This window comes from Motacilla alba, chromosome 2 (genome assembly GCF_015832195.1).
Source record: "Motacilla alba alba isolate MOTALB_02 chromosome 2, Motacilla_alba_V1.0_pri, whole genome shotgun sequence".
In the NCBI taxonomy this organism is placed as follows: Eukaryota; Metazoa; Chordata; class Aves; order Passeriformes; family Motacillidae; genus Motacilla; species Motacilla alba.
In genome coordinates, this window is record NC_052017.1 from 129,917,456 (window position 1) to 129,936,327 (window position 18,872).

At 36.9% G+C, this 18,872-nt stretch overlaps 1 protein-coding gene across 2 annotated transcripts in view; it reads right to left on the reverse strand.

Moving 5' to 3' along the window:
• Positions 1 to 18,872, reverse strand: part of STK3 (serine/threonine kinase 3) — a 129,389-nt gene that overhangs the window by 16,146 nt on the left and 94,371 nt on the right. Inside the window, exon 11 of one of the 2 annotated variants that reach the window (XM_038130196.1) lies at positions 8,029 to 8,135. The exons of the other annotated variant lie outside the window; for it this stretch is intronic. Coding sequence (XP_037986124.1) covers positions 8,049 to 8,135 — 87 coding nt within the window. The 3' untranslated portion in view covers positions 8,029 to 8,048. Of the gene's footprint in view, positions 1 to 8,028; positions 8,136 to 18,872 lie in introns of those variants that run through there. 2 annotated transcript variants of the gene reach the window in all.

Below are 18,872 nucleotides of genomic sequence, written 5' to 3' on the forward strand. Positions count from 1 at the left end.
GGCCTGCAAAACCTCAGAAATTGTGGAATCTGAATTTGCAGCAACTCAATAAAGACTGGGCTAAGCAGAAAGATTTAACTGAGCCGTTAATCTCAGTTAGCAGGGAGGAGAACCCTGCCTCAGGAAGGCCTGCATGTTACCACCTTGGGAGAGGGACTGGAGGAGGATAACAGCCAAGCACACCAAGCTTGCTTAAACACCAACACACAGCCCATGGATGCTGCACATAGGGACTGACTGCAGTGAACTGCAAGGGTAGAGTCAATCCCTCAGCCTGCGGCATCTTTGCCAGACAGCACCAAGCTTTGTTTTCTGTACAACTTAAAAGATCAAAGAGAAGCACTGTTGACTTTTAAAGAATGTGTCTCAGTCCACAGTTCCTCAAAAATTCTTCATTCCTTCCTCAAACATTTTCTGGAAGTCCTTCTTCCCGTGCCAGAACTACGTGACTACTATTTAGTTTGATGTGGTTCACAGTATTTAGCTTGATGTGGTTCACAGCTTTTCTAAAAGATGTGGGTGCCCAATAGCAGCATCCTGGCCCACGGCATACCTGAAGGGGAATGGAACTGTTTAACTCCTGCATGACATTCAGCAGCTTCCTGAACCACAGGGGATGGAGATCTCATTTGCTGATGGAAGTTTCAGTGTTATGAAAATTGATTAAAATTGTTCAGGTTTAAGAACTGAGTAGGTTTTTAAAAATCTCTTTACACCAAAACAATAGTTAATTTACTGTTGCCTTGCACTGCATTGCTGCCTTGCATTGAAGTCCTATCTATAAATCATACCAATCAGGCACTACAGAGTTTCAGCTAGTTCATTAAGGAGGATTTGGCTTTTCTTTTGTCAAAATGCACCAGCCCCACACTTGGAAAACACATCATAAATAAACACTATCAATGAACCTGATGAAATCCAATGTATGATCGGCTAAATCTAGCAGACATCTACTGGTTTGCTTTTAATCCAGACTAAATTAAATCTAAAATAAGTGAACAAATAAAGAAAGGGATAATCTATGAATAACACCACTTAGCTAGTAGCTTTTAAATAATATACAGTATCTCTTATTTTACAAACGTGTCGTAGACCACTCTATTGCAAATAATATACTAAAAAAATCCCAAAAATAGAGAACAAGATAATCACTGATAATCTGTCATTTTAACACACATTAATTAAGAGTTCCATGTACCAACATACAACTAAAAGCAAGACTAAATTAAAAAACCAGACCACCCATTTTAATGAACAAGAAACCCAGGGAATCTAGACACTGAACAGTACACTTAACCATAATCTAAATCTAGTCTCTAAAATACACTCACTTTTGTGAGAAGTGTGATGCTCACTCTCCATGAATTTAAAAACTACAGTTATTCATTACGATTCAACGATTCAGTGGCATATTCACTTACTGAATCCAGAACTGCCAAAATCATGTGCCAAAGAAATATTTTATTATCAAACATTTTGTCTGTGACTCAAACATTAGTGCAATCAAGCCAACAATTAGCACAGCTCTTTCTTACCTTCACAGAACTGTCTCCTAGGAAGGTCTACAGATTATTTATCTATTTGCCTTCTCACAGACAACAGAGCAACACTAGTTTATTTAATAAGGTTTTTCATAATCTGCAGATATTGTTTTGACTCACTACTCAAGGCTAACAGGTACTGTACAAGCTTTTGTGCCAACGCTGTTCATGAATCCCCATTCAAATTTATAGTGCTCACTGCTCCCCTGCTGCACCTCTGGAGTCAAGGATCGCTATGACATAGCCCAAACTCAGGAATGGCACGAGCTCTGCAAACCCTCATCATGTGAAACACATCTCAGCAGAATCTTTCTGGCCTCTCTGCTGATATTCCAATCCATCTTTGGAATGATTATCTAGGGTTCAATTAAGGGCTTCATTTTCTGGACTTAAAAATCCATAAAGAAAAAGAAAATAATCATAAAATCTTATCCATTGCATAGTATATCAAAAATGAAAACACTGGTAATGTCCAAGTGCAGAACACTGGTAAACTTCTAGTGTCTGAAGCTTCTAGTCTAGATCCCTCTCAAGAAAAACTGTTGGGAATTCAATCCAGGTTTTAGAATTGATTTTGTGTTTACAGACTGGAAACTGAAGCAGAACCAAAGGCATCACCTATATTATTTCCGAACTTAACTATCAGGGGAGGAAATAATGTGAACTCCCATGCAGCACATTCCTAGACCACATAAAAAGCGTAAGGAAAATGTGAATGTGAGCTAGAAAAATGCATTCCTCCAATGCAAGGTGTCAGTACTCAAACAAAATCCATGCTCAATGCAGTCAGCTGCTATACAGTTCACAGGCTCAGTTTTAAATAAAATTAGGATTAAAAGCCAAAAAGATGTATTTCAGTTTGTAGTGCCTTGCAAAGCAGTTCAGTAGCTTTGACCATGTTCATAGCAGTGCCTTTCCGACATAAAGATGAAAATACAAACTTTGAGGTTATTAAATGCCCTCACAATTTATTTAGAGTATATCACTGGGGTTTCTGCTTAGAGAACATCTGTTCCTCAGTTTGAATGGTATCCTGCATTCAAAGATACAACACTGAAGAGAGACAAAATACAAATTTATAGGACTGGTCATGTATTAAGTATCATTGTTCAGTCTGTAAGAATAAAAAGAGGGTGAATACCTCCCTTATCACCGACAGATCTGATAGATATGCATGAGCTTAAACAGATGCAGGAAATATAAGTTTTGTGTCAAAAGACTGCCTATTCATCCTGAACTTTAAATATTAATTTAACAATGCACATGGGTTATTTCTTGGTCCAGTTATTGCACGTGTCTGGACATGAACACTAGGATTTATTGTCAAAAAAACCCTACTCTCAGAAAGATGTAAATATACAGCATACATCATGGAATTGATACGAAAGAAATTCACCTTATATGGCAGTAGGATGCAGGAATGGGAAAGGGAGGAATCATGAGTATCTTTGTAACTTCTACATCCCATCACAAACAGAAAACAACATTACCTCAGATCTTTTAAAACCTGGCATTAACATATAGCAGCAAATGCTAAGAACCTCAAAAATGTAATTATTTAAAGAATCCTCAGTACTAGTATCATCTCCCCTTGTCACCCAAAGACAGGGATGTATTTTCATTTGAAATTCAAATGATTTTCTGGGTACATTCTATCAGTGACAGAGAAGTTGCTTTTGGCATTAAGCCACCATCTTCTGAAAAGCTGCCACAGCTTTGAATACCAACAGCCTTGTTGAACTATGCCACATATTGAGTAGTGGACCCACTAACCAATTATTTTTTTCCTTGAAGAAACACAATGCCAGCTCAGGTCTGATGGAGGAAAAACTATAATTTTTCTCCTTAATGTCTAAAAGACTTGCATTCTTACAGTCTGAAATCAGAGTGCAACCCAAGTCTAGATATCCCAACATGCTATCACCACAGAAATTAGGTTAGTAATGTAAGAATGGTATAGACATGAAGAAAGCAATGTCTCGTTGGGTTTTTTGACGCCACTGAAAAGGTAAGGTTTTCATTATAATAGTCCTAACTTCATCTCACACACACACCTATGTGCACGGAGTTGAAAGTACAAATACTGTACAAACTATGAAAATTCACAATGCTGGAAAATCAAATACATTAGAGAAACTTTTTTAAAAAATATTTTGTGGCAGTGAATGTCAAATTCACCAAAGGCACCATTAAAAGACAAAAAATGCAAATAATGACTTCACAATATTTTAAAATCCAGAACATAAGAAGAGGTACTTTCACAGAATCACAGAATTTTTAGGTTGGAAGAGACCTTTAAGATCATCGAGTCCAACCCATGTTCTAACACCTCAACTAGATCATGGCACCAAGTGCCACATCCAGTCTTTTTTTAAACACATCCAGGGATGGTGACTCCACCACCTCCCTGGGCAGATAATTCCAGTATTTGACCACTCTTTCTGTGAAAAACTTCCTCCTTAATTCTAGCCTGTATCTCCCTTGGCGCAGCTTGAGACTGTGTCCTCTTGTTCTGTCTGTTCTGTCTGTTGCCCGGAGAAAGAGACCGACCCCCAGCTCACCACAGCCAGCCTTCAGGAAGTTGAAGAGAGTGATAAGGTCACCTCTGAGTCTCCTTTTTTCCAGGCTAATCAACCCCAGCTCCCTCAGTCATTCTTCATACAGCTTGTGTTCCAAGCCCCTCACCAGCCTCGCTGCTCTCCTTTGGACATGCTCAAGCATCTCAACGTCTCTCCTAAACTGAGGGGCTATTTTAAAATAGCAACATTACAAAGTTGCATACAAAAAATTTGTGGACCTGGTCCATCAGTTAATTTTGTAAAAGAAGTAACTGTGCTTCCATTTTCATTACTGATTCTGACTTTATACTCCATTTGCAGAAGTTTTAGATTCTTGCCCATTTCAATCTCAAACCATATTCTTTTCCTCCATCAGTGTGTCTTATTGATTTAAATACAGTCTATGAGAAATATCTTATTCTCTTGATTTTTAACATTAATATCTCCAAATATCTCCCATTCTGGGAGTGTATTTATGTCATTTGATGGTCTGTATTGCACAAGGAATCCTAGTAATTATGAACCAAATGCCTACTAATCTGGTTGGTGATGATGTTGTTAGAATGCCAGATCCTGGCCATTAGAATAATAATAGCAAAGGAGTATTTTCAGCAATTTAACAGTTTCTCCTACTTCAACAAATGTATTCTATTTATACTTCCCTAAGTAGAATCACAGTGCATAATAAGTTGCCTAAAAGCAGCCACATTGCAAAACTACAAGGTAAATTAATTAATCACATTAATTTGCTTTATTATGTTGAAAATATTTCACCTCTTTCTCATCAATATAATATCATACAACATTTTGAAAGCAATATAATTTGAAAATTAACGGATTTGTTACTTAATGTTGCCATAACAACCATAGCAAATTGTGTAAGAAAATACCAAGCAATAAAGGATGAAATGCCATAGAAACAGATAAGAATAGAACAAGTTGTGTCAGTTCTAGCCTTAAGGAAAATTTTAGGCACAGAAAAGCTCATGGACAGAATTATGAAAAAGTTGGGGAAACAGAAAAGGGCAGTTAATGTTGGAAAATTTAAAAAGTAGTTGTATGGCATAGTGCCAGTGTCCTCCAACAGAGATTATATGCAGATTAATTGAAACCTCTCAGAAAACTAAAGCACATTAGGTAAAAATTCAGCACAGATTATGACAGAAACTTGTTTCACTCTTTGAGGTATTTTTAATCTTCTGCTTATAACAATACTGCTGCAGTGTCGCACAATATAAATAGTCAAAAGCCCTCAAAACCTGAATACAGTAATAGCTAAATTGCTGCCAGTTTTACATGGTTTTCTGAAATTCCCTCCAGCAGAAGGAACTAACAATTGACTTAGGAAGTTATGAAGGAATTCAAATGTAGGATCTATTTTCCTGTAGGTCAACCCACTACTGCACTGCATAATGAATGCAAACATGAGATGATATCATTTCATCTCTGCTCCTCACCTTTCCAACGACCTTTCAGAGAAAACATCCTGGAGCCTGAATTTTGTTTAACATGGAAGTCATACAGGCTGGATAATATGACATTCCTACCTATGAGCAAAACATCTTTAACGCATTTATTTCTCCTAAAATAAAAACGTTATACAGATATCTCTGTATCACAGCTAAAGTCAACACACAGAGCAGTCAAATGCAAAGTTTTATGTACAGTAGAAGAAAGAATATATTTACAGGTCTTTGTTTGAAGAATTAACAAAGCCAAAATCAAACCTCTCTCTAGTGAAACTCCATTTTGGATGTTATCCACTGCCTTGTACTGAGAGCATAATCAAGGGAAAGCACTTTCTTATTACATCTCTCTTGTTTCAAAGAAGGACAAAAAAGCAGATGGCATCAAAATGGAGCTCAAAGATGGTATATTTAAATTTGATACAGCAAACATATGGAAACCATTATATAAGGAAGGGAATCGTTGCATAAAATGTTCAGGTGAGATGCAACTTAATGAAAGACAAGAATCTTGGGAGCAGCATAAAAAAGGATAGAAACTAAAGAAGAAGCTTCATTTTACATAAAATCTGATCTAATCACAGGAGGAAGCCAAAAGGGCCAGTCCTGCTGTGTGAAACCCTCAGGCTACCTTACATGACAATTCCATTCTGCAACTGTAGGGTGGGCTAGGAGAGGGAGGAAGACATGGGGGAGTTGGACATTTTTTGAGCATGACAAATTGACTCAGCTTGACTGATACATGGAAATAACAGAAATGAGCCAGTGTGCCCTTCTGTCATGCCTCGGTCTTTTCCTAGCTCCCATCTCCTGGGTATGCCACCCACCTGTCCCTGTCTCCAAGCTACTGAGGCTATGATCAACTTTTCAGCATGGCAAAGACAACAGCTGACGACGGGCTTCAGGCTACAATCCATCCTTCAGCACAGGTATCGACCTGGATGCCTCTTCTCAAGAGGCAAATTAGTAGTAGTAGTATTGAAACTTGGAGCAAATTAACTTCCTTTGAAACCTCCACCTTTGCTGGAGGTCAAATTTGGTCAATATGACTCAAAAGTTATCAGGATAAACAGCACAGTAATGTAAGTCTAATTTCCTCAAGAAACGGATGAAAAGTATTATAGAACTAGACAGCACAAAAAAAAAATCTTTGTACAGGGTGATGAAAAATTTGAAACACCAGTATGATTAAATGTTAGCAGAAAGCACATAATAAGGCTAAGTATCCCATTTTGGATAAGTATAGGTTGGGAGAGAGATCACAAAAATCTATGAAAGATGACTGTGCTTTTATGACAAAGTGAATAAAATTGATTCTGTACAGTACAACTTCTAAATCATATAAAGTATTTCCCCCAAAGCTCTGGAACAGGATTAGTAGTTTCCTCAAATTCAGTCTGTGTACAAAACTGTAAACAAGTAATTTAAATGCAAGAGTGAGGGATTCTGCAGGGCTGGGGTCAACCAACACAGCAGCTTTTCTCTTTCTGGTATTCACAGCACCTTAGAAGAAACACAGAGACAGTGTATCCTCAGCACATTTTAGGATTCACAGTATATCTGACAGCAAAATAACAATACCAATACCTGTACCAAAAAATGGCACCACATCTGAAAACCCAACAAGTGAAAATGTAGTACCAGCAAGCAAAGTTTTTGTACCAGTTATTTCTTGTAGACATAAAAAATGAAATTGTAAACTTTTTTCTTACTTCACAAGGTTCTTTAAATGCCAAATGCCTACAACCATGAGTCATTATCAGTGGACCATACAATAAATGCTTTTCAAAACCTTTTTATAACATCATCTTACAATGCAACCTATTGCAATAGTTTCTTGTGTTCTTCTATTTCTTCCCTGTTTCAATAGAACAAGAGCAGAGTATCATAGTAATTTCTTCTCTATATAAGTTTGATCATCTCACATTTATAAGAAGAATATGAACCAGGCCAAACTGTGGATGTAGACGGGGACCTACTCAAGTGCTGAAGCTATACAAGAATGAATTTTAAAGCACAATCTAACTTATCAATTGTTTTTCTAAAAAGCTGTCACACCCATGAAGAGGAAGAATTAGCATCTTTAGAAAAAAGGTTTCAGGTGTCACCTATTTGAATCCTCGTGTTACTTCAGTGTTACTGCTGACATTCTGACATGTTCAACTAACTGCTCAGGCAGCCCTGGTTTAATCTGGAAGCATTCAAAATCTTCTCTCTCAGAAAAGCCTCCAGCAACTTGGCATCACATCTTCTCACCACTGAGCAAAAGCATTGCTTTATCAAAACCACAATAAATTTAAAAGCAAATAGCAAGTCCACAACTGTTGTGATAGCACTGATGAAAACGTGGCAACCCTAATGCTTCAAAAAATGTTTTAGTTAAAATGTTTCAGTGAAGCAATTGCTATTTTTACTTTTTACAACAGATTTTGATTATCATTAAAAAAAAACACAAATAATTACCATAAAAGCTTAAGTAACGTTCAGAGTTCTATGAGGAGATACTTCACCAGAAAGTTAATGCTTATTAGTAAATTTTCTGTCCAGTGAACTGAAAGGCATCTGCAGACCTATGGAATATAAAACACAAAGGAAAAGAAATCTGCAGGTATTGCAAAGTTAGCACACAGCCTACTAAAACTCTCCAAGCACTGAGAATCTACAGCACTGCAAGGAAAACCTACCTTACCCCTGAAGTAATTGACACTTTTGAGTGATGAGGACTACACCATTCATCCAGTTTTACTTCATGTTATCCAACATGGAACACTGAGGTCAAAAGGTGTTACTAAAACAACCAGCTACGACTGATTATTCCCCACTTGAACAGGAAACCAAAGGCAGCGGGGAAAGGGAGGTTCTCACCCACTGGCATCCAGCACAGGACATGGTCCAGGAGCGCACAAGGAGTTATCACAGTGCTTATCCTGTAAGGCAGGTGTCTTTTCCAAAAGCTAAGTTTGAAGTGCAGCCCAACTGTATTTAGATTCCCTGTATCACATTCTCATGACATTTGTGCTAATTTAAAGGTTTCAACTAATTTCAGGTGGCTGCTTTGAAAATTTAGAAATTAGAACAAGTCTTACATGGCTGTGGTTAGTGACAAAGCTCTGACTGAACATGGCTCAGTTTAACCTTTAAATATGTATACTCTAAAAGTAAGATATGACTTCTTAACATAAGCCTCCCACAGACTAAAAGTAGAAGCCCTCCTATACTTTAAATGTGAAGTTGCCTGGTATAACTACTCTAGAAGGAAGAAATAGAAAGGAAATTTTGGTACAGAACAGTCAGAAAATACTCAATTAATGATTCCTATAGATAAGAACTTGTAAAGCACCAGTGTCAGCAAGAGCCTAACATTTACCAAAACCAAACGTAAGGCATTTAACAAACTCTTGGCATGTCTCCTGTAGATTTCCCTAAACTGATACAAAGTTTTGCTGTCTTTACAGCAAAATTCTATCTCTTGCCTGCTTTACAGGTAGACATGGTTGCTATTACGAAAGGTAGTAAAAATAATTTTTAGTCTGTACTTTTGTCCTCAAAAATCAACATATGCTTTTTTTATGTACAAATGTAGCAAACAGTCAATAGCGACCACCACAGCAAGGAGAAAAATTCAAAGAATACATCAAGCAACAAGACATTACTCAGACAGACAAAAAGATACTCTGTGTTCATGAATGCATCAAACATGACAATTCTACTTAAATATCCTGAAAGGTTAGTTGTGATCATGGACTGTCTGGCAACAGGTACCATGTGCTTAGGCGAGTATAAGGTGAAACAAAGCATGAGGTTTGATGGCATAATCAGACAAAAAATATACAAGTACTCCTAAAAAACCCCATATGGATAAGACAGGCAGCTTTCACTTAAATACCTGACACCTACTCAATTGTCAACCACCTGCATACAAAGTTCTTTGAAGCTTTCAAATACCTTTTTACTTTCTTTCCTTCTTTCTTAAGAACAAAATATTCTTCAAGCTACTTCCCACTGCATCAAGCACAAACATGTTTTCATTTAACTTCAAAAATGGAATGTGTCTTATTTTAATCTTTCACCTTTGCTCATTTGAAGAAACTTGTACTGTTGATAATAGGAGACAAACCAGATCTTACTTAAATTATAATTTACGCTATATGTTTGTATCTTCTCAGGAACACTGCATTCCAGATTGACAGGTACTTGGGGTTTTCTTGGGGGTGGGGGTGGTGGTGTTTGTTTTTCTTTTTTTTTGTTTACTTACTTGCTTTGGGGTGTATTTTAATGTTTTCAAAGCAGTCAATCCTGCAAAAGCAGTTGGCAGAATCACCAGACTCCTGACGCAGTAGGTTTATTCATCGGGCACTCATTTTGATTTTTAGCTGAAAAACTGCAGTCTTCATTCCACAAATCATGGTTTGGGAATAGAGGATTCCCATGGCTCTGACACCAACAGCCACACTTGCAAAAGGGACTGCATATTCCCAGTTCCAGAGCCCTGTTGGATGCCAGCACAGCAGTGTCTGGAGGGGATGGACAGGTGCAGGGTGGCTGTGAGCGTCACCTCCCCCTGCCCCTGGCTGCAGGAGCCCGGGCAGCTGCTGCAGGTACCACCCGCCACAGCAGCTCCCGCCCGAGCTGCGGGTCGCACCAGAGCCACACAGCATTCCACCACCTTCGCTTGCTTTTGGGGACAGACTTCACCATTTACAGCCCAGACCACTTGCTTTATTTTCTGAATTGAAGGATTATCATGTAGTAAGAATGCAGTGCAATTGTTTGGCAGCAGGTTCCAGGAAATGAATACATTTGTGGATCCAAGGCTGTCAGGACAAACTGCAAAAATAATGAACTTATTTAAAGTAGAAAATAAGATTAAGGAACAAAACCACAGACAATAGGAATCAGAACTGATTATGTAGCTGTAAGCATGGAGAATGCAAATCCATGAAAAGAAACAAGGGTATCTTTAGAAAAATAAGCAGCCATCTGACATGAAAGTAATGCCAAACATTATCACATCCCCATAGCTACAACTAAACCAGCCCAGCAACACCATGGTACTTGTCCTTCCTCATCTGAGAATTTAACAAGCTTAAGTTCTAGAAGAGATAATGGAATATAAACAGAAGATTAAGAATTATCCCCTCATGCTAAGTCATTTGTCACAGTTTCCAGGCTTGCTGAAAATCTGGTCCTACCTCTAAAGAAAAAGAAATGGCAAAAGGAATTGTCCAGCTAGTCTGTGTAAGCATTTTGAATTTCCTCCTTCAGGAAACAAGGCAAAAGCAGGAAGCTCAGCAACTTGCTTTTGGTGAGTGCTTCTTGCATTTATACATGGCTGGCTTCTCTAAGACACTTCTCTTCGGTTCCTAGTCACTTTTAAACAGAGCGAAGATACTGATACTCTCACTGAAAATCATTTTCAGTGCTTTTCTGAAGCATTTTCAGTGTCTTTTCTTCAGACACTACAGTCTGAAGAAAACACGGAACAAACAATCTAGTTCTTTTAAATTTAACTGCATAGTAATATTCCAAATAGCAAAGTACAGATATTCCTTGTTTCACCTGAATTCAGTGAGGTAAAGTTACAATATTCCAAATTGCAGTATTTATAGCATCAACCTAATTTTCTTTAAAAAAAAAAGAACCACCAAAACAAAACACAACCAAACAACACAAAACTACAACAGGAAAAAAACCAACCCACTCCCTAAATAACTAAACCAAAACAACAACAAAAAAAACAATCCCCAAAGGAATACAACCCATTAACACCCACAAAATCCTCAAGAGCCAAACACCTATCACTTCTGTAAGAACTAGCCTAAATAGCTTTGGACTATTTTAATTTTTGTATGACAAATCTAAAGGATTTCATTTGCATACAGGAAACTGAAGCAACACACTTATTTCTTTTCAACTCTTCCCAAAAACATACATGGTACAAAAAAAAAAAAAAAAGAAAAAGAATGCTAACCTTGGGAGATGGAAAGATGGAAGACCACAGAAGTCCCCCAGGTTAAACCAAATTCCATGGACTGGTCAGATCCACAGTTCAAATCCACTCCAACCCCACGCCGGGGAGCCCCCATACAGGGGCCTCAGGGGAGGTCAGAGGTCCAGAAGCAATGAATACATCATGAATTTTGCTTCCATTAAGGTTTGATTACTGTGTACAGTGGAGGAAAACTGCCACTGTTGTACTACACTAAGTATTTACAGTGCAAGAAATTCAATTCACTAATAAAAAAGTAGTCATTCCCTTTCAGGTATTATTTGTGATGCTTTGAACAAGTTGCTCAGTACCGTGCCTGTCAGTGGAAGTCCACCCTAATAACAGACTGCCTCATAGGCTCTCCTACTATCCCTTTTTTTCCTTTTTAAATCTATGCCATAAAATTATACATCATATATATTTGATTTCCATTCAAATTCAACACTAGGCATGGGAATACATTTCTATGCTACAGGTACTTTAGCAAAAATCCGTGAGCAGTTTAATTTAAAAGCCATGGACAGCAACCTAAAGGAATTTTTGACCATGCAAATGTTTTATAAACAGTTCCATGTGCACTGTTCTTCTGGAGTCTCACTAGAGACGAATAATGACCTTGTATTTCGTTCTCATTTACTCTGAATTAGCCAAACCTTCTGGCTTTAATTACATACTTAATACACCTGGCATGGTCTAATTACAGAAAACAAAACATCATTTAAACAAAGGGTGACCTTGAACTTACTCTATCAAAATAATGGTTAACTTTAAGTTTTCAGTTTTTAACGAACTGCCAAGACATGCAATAGCGATTTTCCAAATGTGATCATACACCTTTAGAGCAACAGACTTATTGCATTAGGAAACATCTGTACATACCCTTTATGGCTTTCCTCATTATTAATGCAAATCCCTCTTAGATTTCAATAGTGCTATAAACAATTCTATAGGTAAACACCAAGTCTGCACTACTGATATGTTTAATGTGTTAGACTACACCAGATCTAGATTTGTCAAGCAACAGCTTGTAGAAGCTGAAGCTGAACTATTTTTAGTGACTTTGTATCAGCATTGCAACTATGAACAAAGGGAACAATGTGATAACCATGACGACATGCCACAAAAGAGGCAACAAAGGGTTCTAATACCAGAAACTTCGTCAAATACATTGGGGATTCTACTGCTGTAATGTGGTTACTTATCTGCTTGAAACTGAGTATTTGCTTTAATTCCCTTTTCAGTTGTGTTGAAGAGTTTCAGTGAGAGATTGGTTTTAGAAGAATGTTTCAATATAATAATGAATTCACACATCTGATAATGTTTTTAATCCTACTTGTGATCAAGTAATACTAAGAAGCATATTTATTAAAGCATCTGGGATTTAAAGTCAACAGAATGTAATGCCTACTCAAAATTCAGTAAGGCCTAAAATTTACGTAATATAACCAGATCATCTATCATTTTATATTGATTATTATTACAGCCCTAGAGCTTCTCACCTAAGCATGTCAGAACAGCAAATGTGAAGTGCATTTGAGGTAAATTATGTGAATAATAATATTAAGGAAGGACAGCAATTAGAATTTGAGCATGCTCAACAAAGATCTCCCAAACTATAGGCTATTTCACAAAGAGCTGGCATTCAAAGATGTACTCACATATTGGTCTATGTTCCATACTGCTGACCACAGCATACTTCCAAAACAGAATACTCCAGCACATAAAGGCAGAGAAGTTGGTTATTAGAGATTTTGACAATGTTTCAGCATGGGAACAGATTACTGTCACTGCTGACACAGCCAATGTTTTGAACATAAATGACAAAGTTAGTGTTTTGCATTTATGTTAGGTCTGAATAGGTAGTATTTTTGGAAAACAGTAATTCTTCACCAATTATAGTTTCAACTAATTCATATAGAAGTATTCTATATAGATAAGCAAATATATTCATGGTTGCTATGAATGTTGACAAACATCCACCACTTAATTTACTTGGCTGGCAAACTAGTAATAATAATGATTGTCTAAAGGAGAAAAGCATCCTAAACGTTTAATACCTCACTGACAGAATTCAATAAATATATTAAGATACATGAAATAGTAAGAAAATATTTTACATCACAAACCATATATGTAACAGACTGTGATTAAATAACTATATATACCACTAATTATTTAACTGAATAGCAATAGCATCCAAACCAAGACTCCACTGCCTGACACAGACACATTGCAAACTGCCCAGGAAGGGATATGATCTAAATGAGATTTGTTACAAAGTAATACATCTTAGAAAATGAAGATGAGATACATGGGAGTGAGCAGAATTTATACCTCACATGAGACCTGATGGCAGGACTCCTGTCTCTTATTCCAGCTCTGCTATGAACTCACTGTGAAATCACTCACTTTCTGTTTCGCTGTCATCATTCTCCTAACAACAGCATTTATTATTTTTTCCATTACTAGACTATAATTAAGGAAGTCCTTGAACAAATACTCAGATCTGAATCCTTCTCACTGTGCTCTCTCAACCAAAAGGTCTCTGTCAGTGCAATTATGTTGTTTCAGCTCTACCAGAAAATCCTGTTTTCACAATATAGGCTATATGCCAAACACACAAACACGGCACCCACTAACATACTACAAAAATAACGCGTATAAAACCAAACAGTATTTAATTCTCTTCAGATCTGGCATGGCTATGCTACTTTGAAATGGAAACAATCCTGTCCATCAAACAATGTTAGTGACATAAACAACCTGGAGCAAACAGGCATGTTACATTAGCACAGAGGAATAAAATCAACACCAGCAGTTAAAAAGGTAATCTGGAAAAAAGCCTTGAGACTATGCAGGGCAAAATGCTCTATAGCTGAGTTCTCAAAAATTCTGAAATTAATGGGCACAAATAGTTCAAATACAGTTTAACTACAAATTTAAAACCATGATAGTTTCTCCTGAAGATTATTTCCCTAAATAGCAAAATAAAAATAAAAATCACCATTTCACAAGCACAATATGAGCAAATTAAAATAATCTTTTTGTTCAATTAAATCTGATCCAAAAACTTGATATTATTTAGTCTCTGAATTGTTCAAAGCATAGTTAATTATATTATAGTTCAAATGACAGTACAATATAGTTGCCAAAAACACTGCAAGAAAGGCAAATCTATAGTGAAAATAAGAACACAATCCTAAAAATGAGCGCAAATTCACCCCTATTACGTTTTCTTCCTTTGTACTGGAACAAGAGATGAACTTCAAAGTTTCAAACTCTGTTTCCTTAAGTTGGCATTCATACTTATAGAAGTGAACTTAATTAACCTATCTCAAGATATGTATAGTATCTCTTCTCTAAAGCCCTTAATACCAGGAATAAGATCTCACAATATAGTCCAAAGCAAAAATCACCCACTATAAAAAAGCATTCCAACGAACCAACAAATTACATGAATGACACACTGAGACTGAAGAGAATGGGTTCATCTCTGGTTTCTACAATACATAACTATTTTAATAATCCTGGCAGCATCCCTAAGGATAAATTCTTTGCTGTCTGCCAGTGGCTAACCTCTTCCTTCTGTGAGACAAATAATTTATTTACATGGTATCTAAAAACAGCTTACACATGAAACACAGAGGGCTTTTGTTTCGTTGGTTTTTTATTTGGCAGTATTTTGTCTTTGTGTCCAAAAAAAAAACCCAAAAAAACCCAAAACCTTTCTTTTGAGTCTGTCTAGAGTCTGTTCAACTGTAGGGAGATAAAGTAGCTCCTCCAAGAAGATGACACACAGCCCAACTAATCTCCCCTGGCTACTGTCAAGGCATTTATAAGGGTTTTTACAAGGTTTTTACAAGGGTTTCCTGTGCTATGGTTCCAGAGAAAGGGATGACTTGTCACAGTTAAAAACTAGTGTTCTGCTGAGAGATGTCCTGTCCCAGAGAACCAGCTGTTCCCACCTGTGAACGCTTCTGATGCACGTACAGAATCGACACACGGGGAACCGATCATATTCTTTACTGCTACTGATCACTCGGTTGTGTTTCAGGGATCTTCAAAGTAGACATGAATGCCACATCTTTTTAATAATTCCTGGGGTGGGTATTTAAACACTCATATATATTGTTCTAGTTGTGCAATATTCTTCTCCCTAAGGCAAACATGTAAGGGAAGATTTAGTAACCTATATAACTTGAGTAAGTTATTCCTCCTTGGAGGAGTAGGAATTATTGAAGATTTTTCAAGGAGCTTTAGCTAGGCATAAGATTACAAAATTTTAAACTGAAGATAAAAAAATATTGTTTAGCTGTCTGATTTATAAAACTGTGACACAGCCCCCCCAAGGAAAGTAATGGAAGTACCTTCGATTCAGACATTTTAAACTAATCTGGAAAAATTACTTGGTAGCACATCTACTTTAGCAGGGATACAGAAAAGATCACTGAGTATGGAACTTTAATCTCTCATTTTTCAGATTAATAATAGTTTAGACAAGAACCACCTTACTAAATAAAAAACAATAGAGTGAAATATAAGAAAAGAAACTACTGTAATCAATATTTAGTTGCTAGTTTACTTTAGGACAACCTCCCACATGTATTCAAATTCAAATTACCATGTGAACACATACCAAGTACAAGGAGCTCAAAAACCACTGAAAGAATAAAACACTTTTCTCATTTTGGATATTGTATCGGATATTACCAGTAGACTTGTGTGGTTTTGTGCTTAATGTTTTCTTTATGTTATGTCTCATTTAAAACATAAAGGTAAAGTGAAACTCAAGTTTATCTGAAATAAAAATTTTGAAAGACCACAAAAAACCATGATAATCTACATAGGTCACCTTTTATATCCTTTGCAAGAAAACCGTCTATTTATGATATTTTTTGACTTTTCTGCTTTTAATTTGAAGGAAGAAAATAACATGAATAATTCTTCTCCAACCACTCAATGAGTCAATTTTTCTAGATTGTTCTGGAAAACTCCTCCAAAGAGATAAGGTCAGAAATCAATTATCCTCAAGCAGTAACATACTTAAATACATGTCTTTGGAAAAACTTTACCTGCCCACGAATTAGCACCAGGAGCAAGTGTGTTTTCCCAGTAACCTTGTCTACTCACAATTTAGTGGCAGGTGCACACTGCTCTTGAGACTCTGCAGATTTTTCCACATAACTGAAGATAGACTCTTGACTAAAGTAGTGTTATTACAGACACAATTTGTACACTACAACATAAATAACACAGGCAAGCCAATTTAATGCTTTGCTGAATTAGAGGTAGAAACCTGGTACTAGCAAAGAAAGAGGGATGAGAGAGTCAAGGAGTGTCATTAGGTATTCTCAGAGAGACAAAGCCAGAGATAAAGATATAAGAAAACTTAAATAGTTGACAGGTACAAATTATTTGCTAGAAAATCTTCAGAGTCCATACTGAAAAACATGATAAATCACAGTTGACAGGGATTAATTTCATACAAATTATTTGATCTAACCATTCGTTCATTAACTGGTACCACACAGTGTTGTGCTTACCATTTCTGGTGAAAGAAAAGGAGGAATGAAGAGACAAAGTGAATCTGTTTGTATACCAGCAAGAGGAAACAAAAGGCAAGAAAAAAACATCTAAAACAAGGGTTGCATATGCTCTCATTAGTCTTACACAGGAAAGTGCAGAACAGGTTTTGACTCTGTATTTTACTTACAGAGTTATCAGGTGACTGGGATTTGACACCAATTCCAACAGAAACAAAGCAGCCTCTCAAAAAAAAAAACTCCAACCACCTTCTACTCAATTTCAAGAGCCATCTTCTTTGTAGTCTTTTTTTCATACTGTATGGCAATCCAAAGAATTTTAGTTTTAACCAAAATACCAAGAGCTGCTGAAATAAGAGAATGTAAATGTCTTCTATAGTCATACTAACATGTAATGTACAACTCAATATATTACACCAACTATTTACCTCCACAACTCTGCTTCTCTAATATGGTTACAATTAGATAGTAATGCCATGGAGAATAACTGCAGTCTGAGCTTTCCTCTAATTTTGATTGCTGCTGAAGTTTTTCCTTTCATCTTTGTCCCAGAATGCCTTGCTACTGAACAGAAATCCTAGTTCTTCTAAACGCCCAAATAGAAAATCAAAACCATAAACCTGGCAGTAAGAGAACAAGCATTACAATTTCCAATGTTACCAGAAGACTTGCAGCCTCATGGTAGTTTTATTATTTTCATTTTCTTGCAATAGTGTGTGAAATGAACAACCCCAAAACTTAACTGAGTGGTTGTTATGTGTGGTAAAGAACCACACATTTAGATGTAGGATTCCTCAAATGGAAGTTTCTTCTGAATTTACATTTTCTTCTCCCTTAATTCCTCTTATTTCATTCCACTAGTGTGTGAATGCAAAAGCATCCTTCCTACTTAATTCCCAAAGGGCCTTTTTCTTTTTCATAAATAATAATATACAGCACTACCTAAAATAAGCTACTGAGCAGTAACCAGAATGTCCTTGAAATGTGATACTCCATGCACAACCCCAGAAGGATCAGAGTTTTTTGGTCTTTGAAATACTCACAGGCATATGCATGCTGTCATGCTGTGGAGGTTGCATATGTGAGGTACCAACTGGTAAATGTGTGTCCTTGGTTCCTCACATCCAGAATCCCCAGTAACTTTTAATGAGACCTCATATGGAGTTACAAATATACATGAATGCAACTTCCTGAACAAGTTCCATTCCAAGCTCAACCCAGTGGTTTTGACTGGTGAGGATACGTAAAACCTTAAGGAAAGTAGTACTTAAGAACCACTTGAGCTGCATCATGCACAGAAGCTCTCAGTGATGGTACCATGCTTACAAAAAAGCAAAAGCACATATGGAATATATAGGCACAAATCTGCAAGTCTCAGGGATAGACATATTTCTCATCTCAAAGCACACTTGTGCTCATGTGGATACACATGAATCACACCTCTGGCCCCCTCGCAGTAGATCCTGACCCAGCATGCTACCACACTATCTCCTGGCAGGGAAATTGCCACGCACACCCGCATTTTTGCCATCTCTTTGAAAAGCGGAACAATTTTTCTAAACTTTCTCGTCCACATTTTTAAAAAACTGGTATCTCGGATGTATGTGACTTTAGAAAGAACTTAGACAGGGTGATTTGCTGGCTTCAGTCACACACTGCAAGAATCACATAAAATGCAAACTTACAGTTTTTCCCAATGTAAAGAAAGCCAGTATGACTCAAGATATATTTTCCTAAGTATGTGGCAATCACTAGAAAATATTATTTGAACTGAA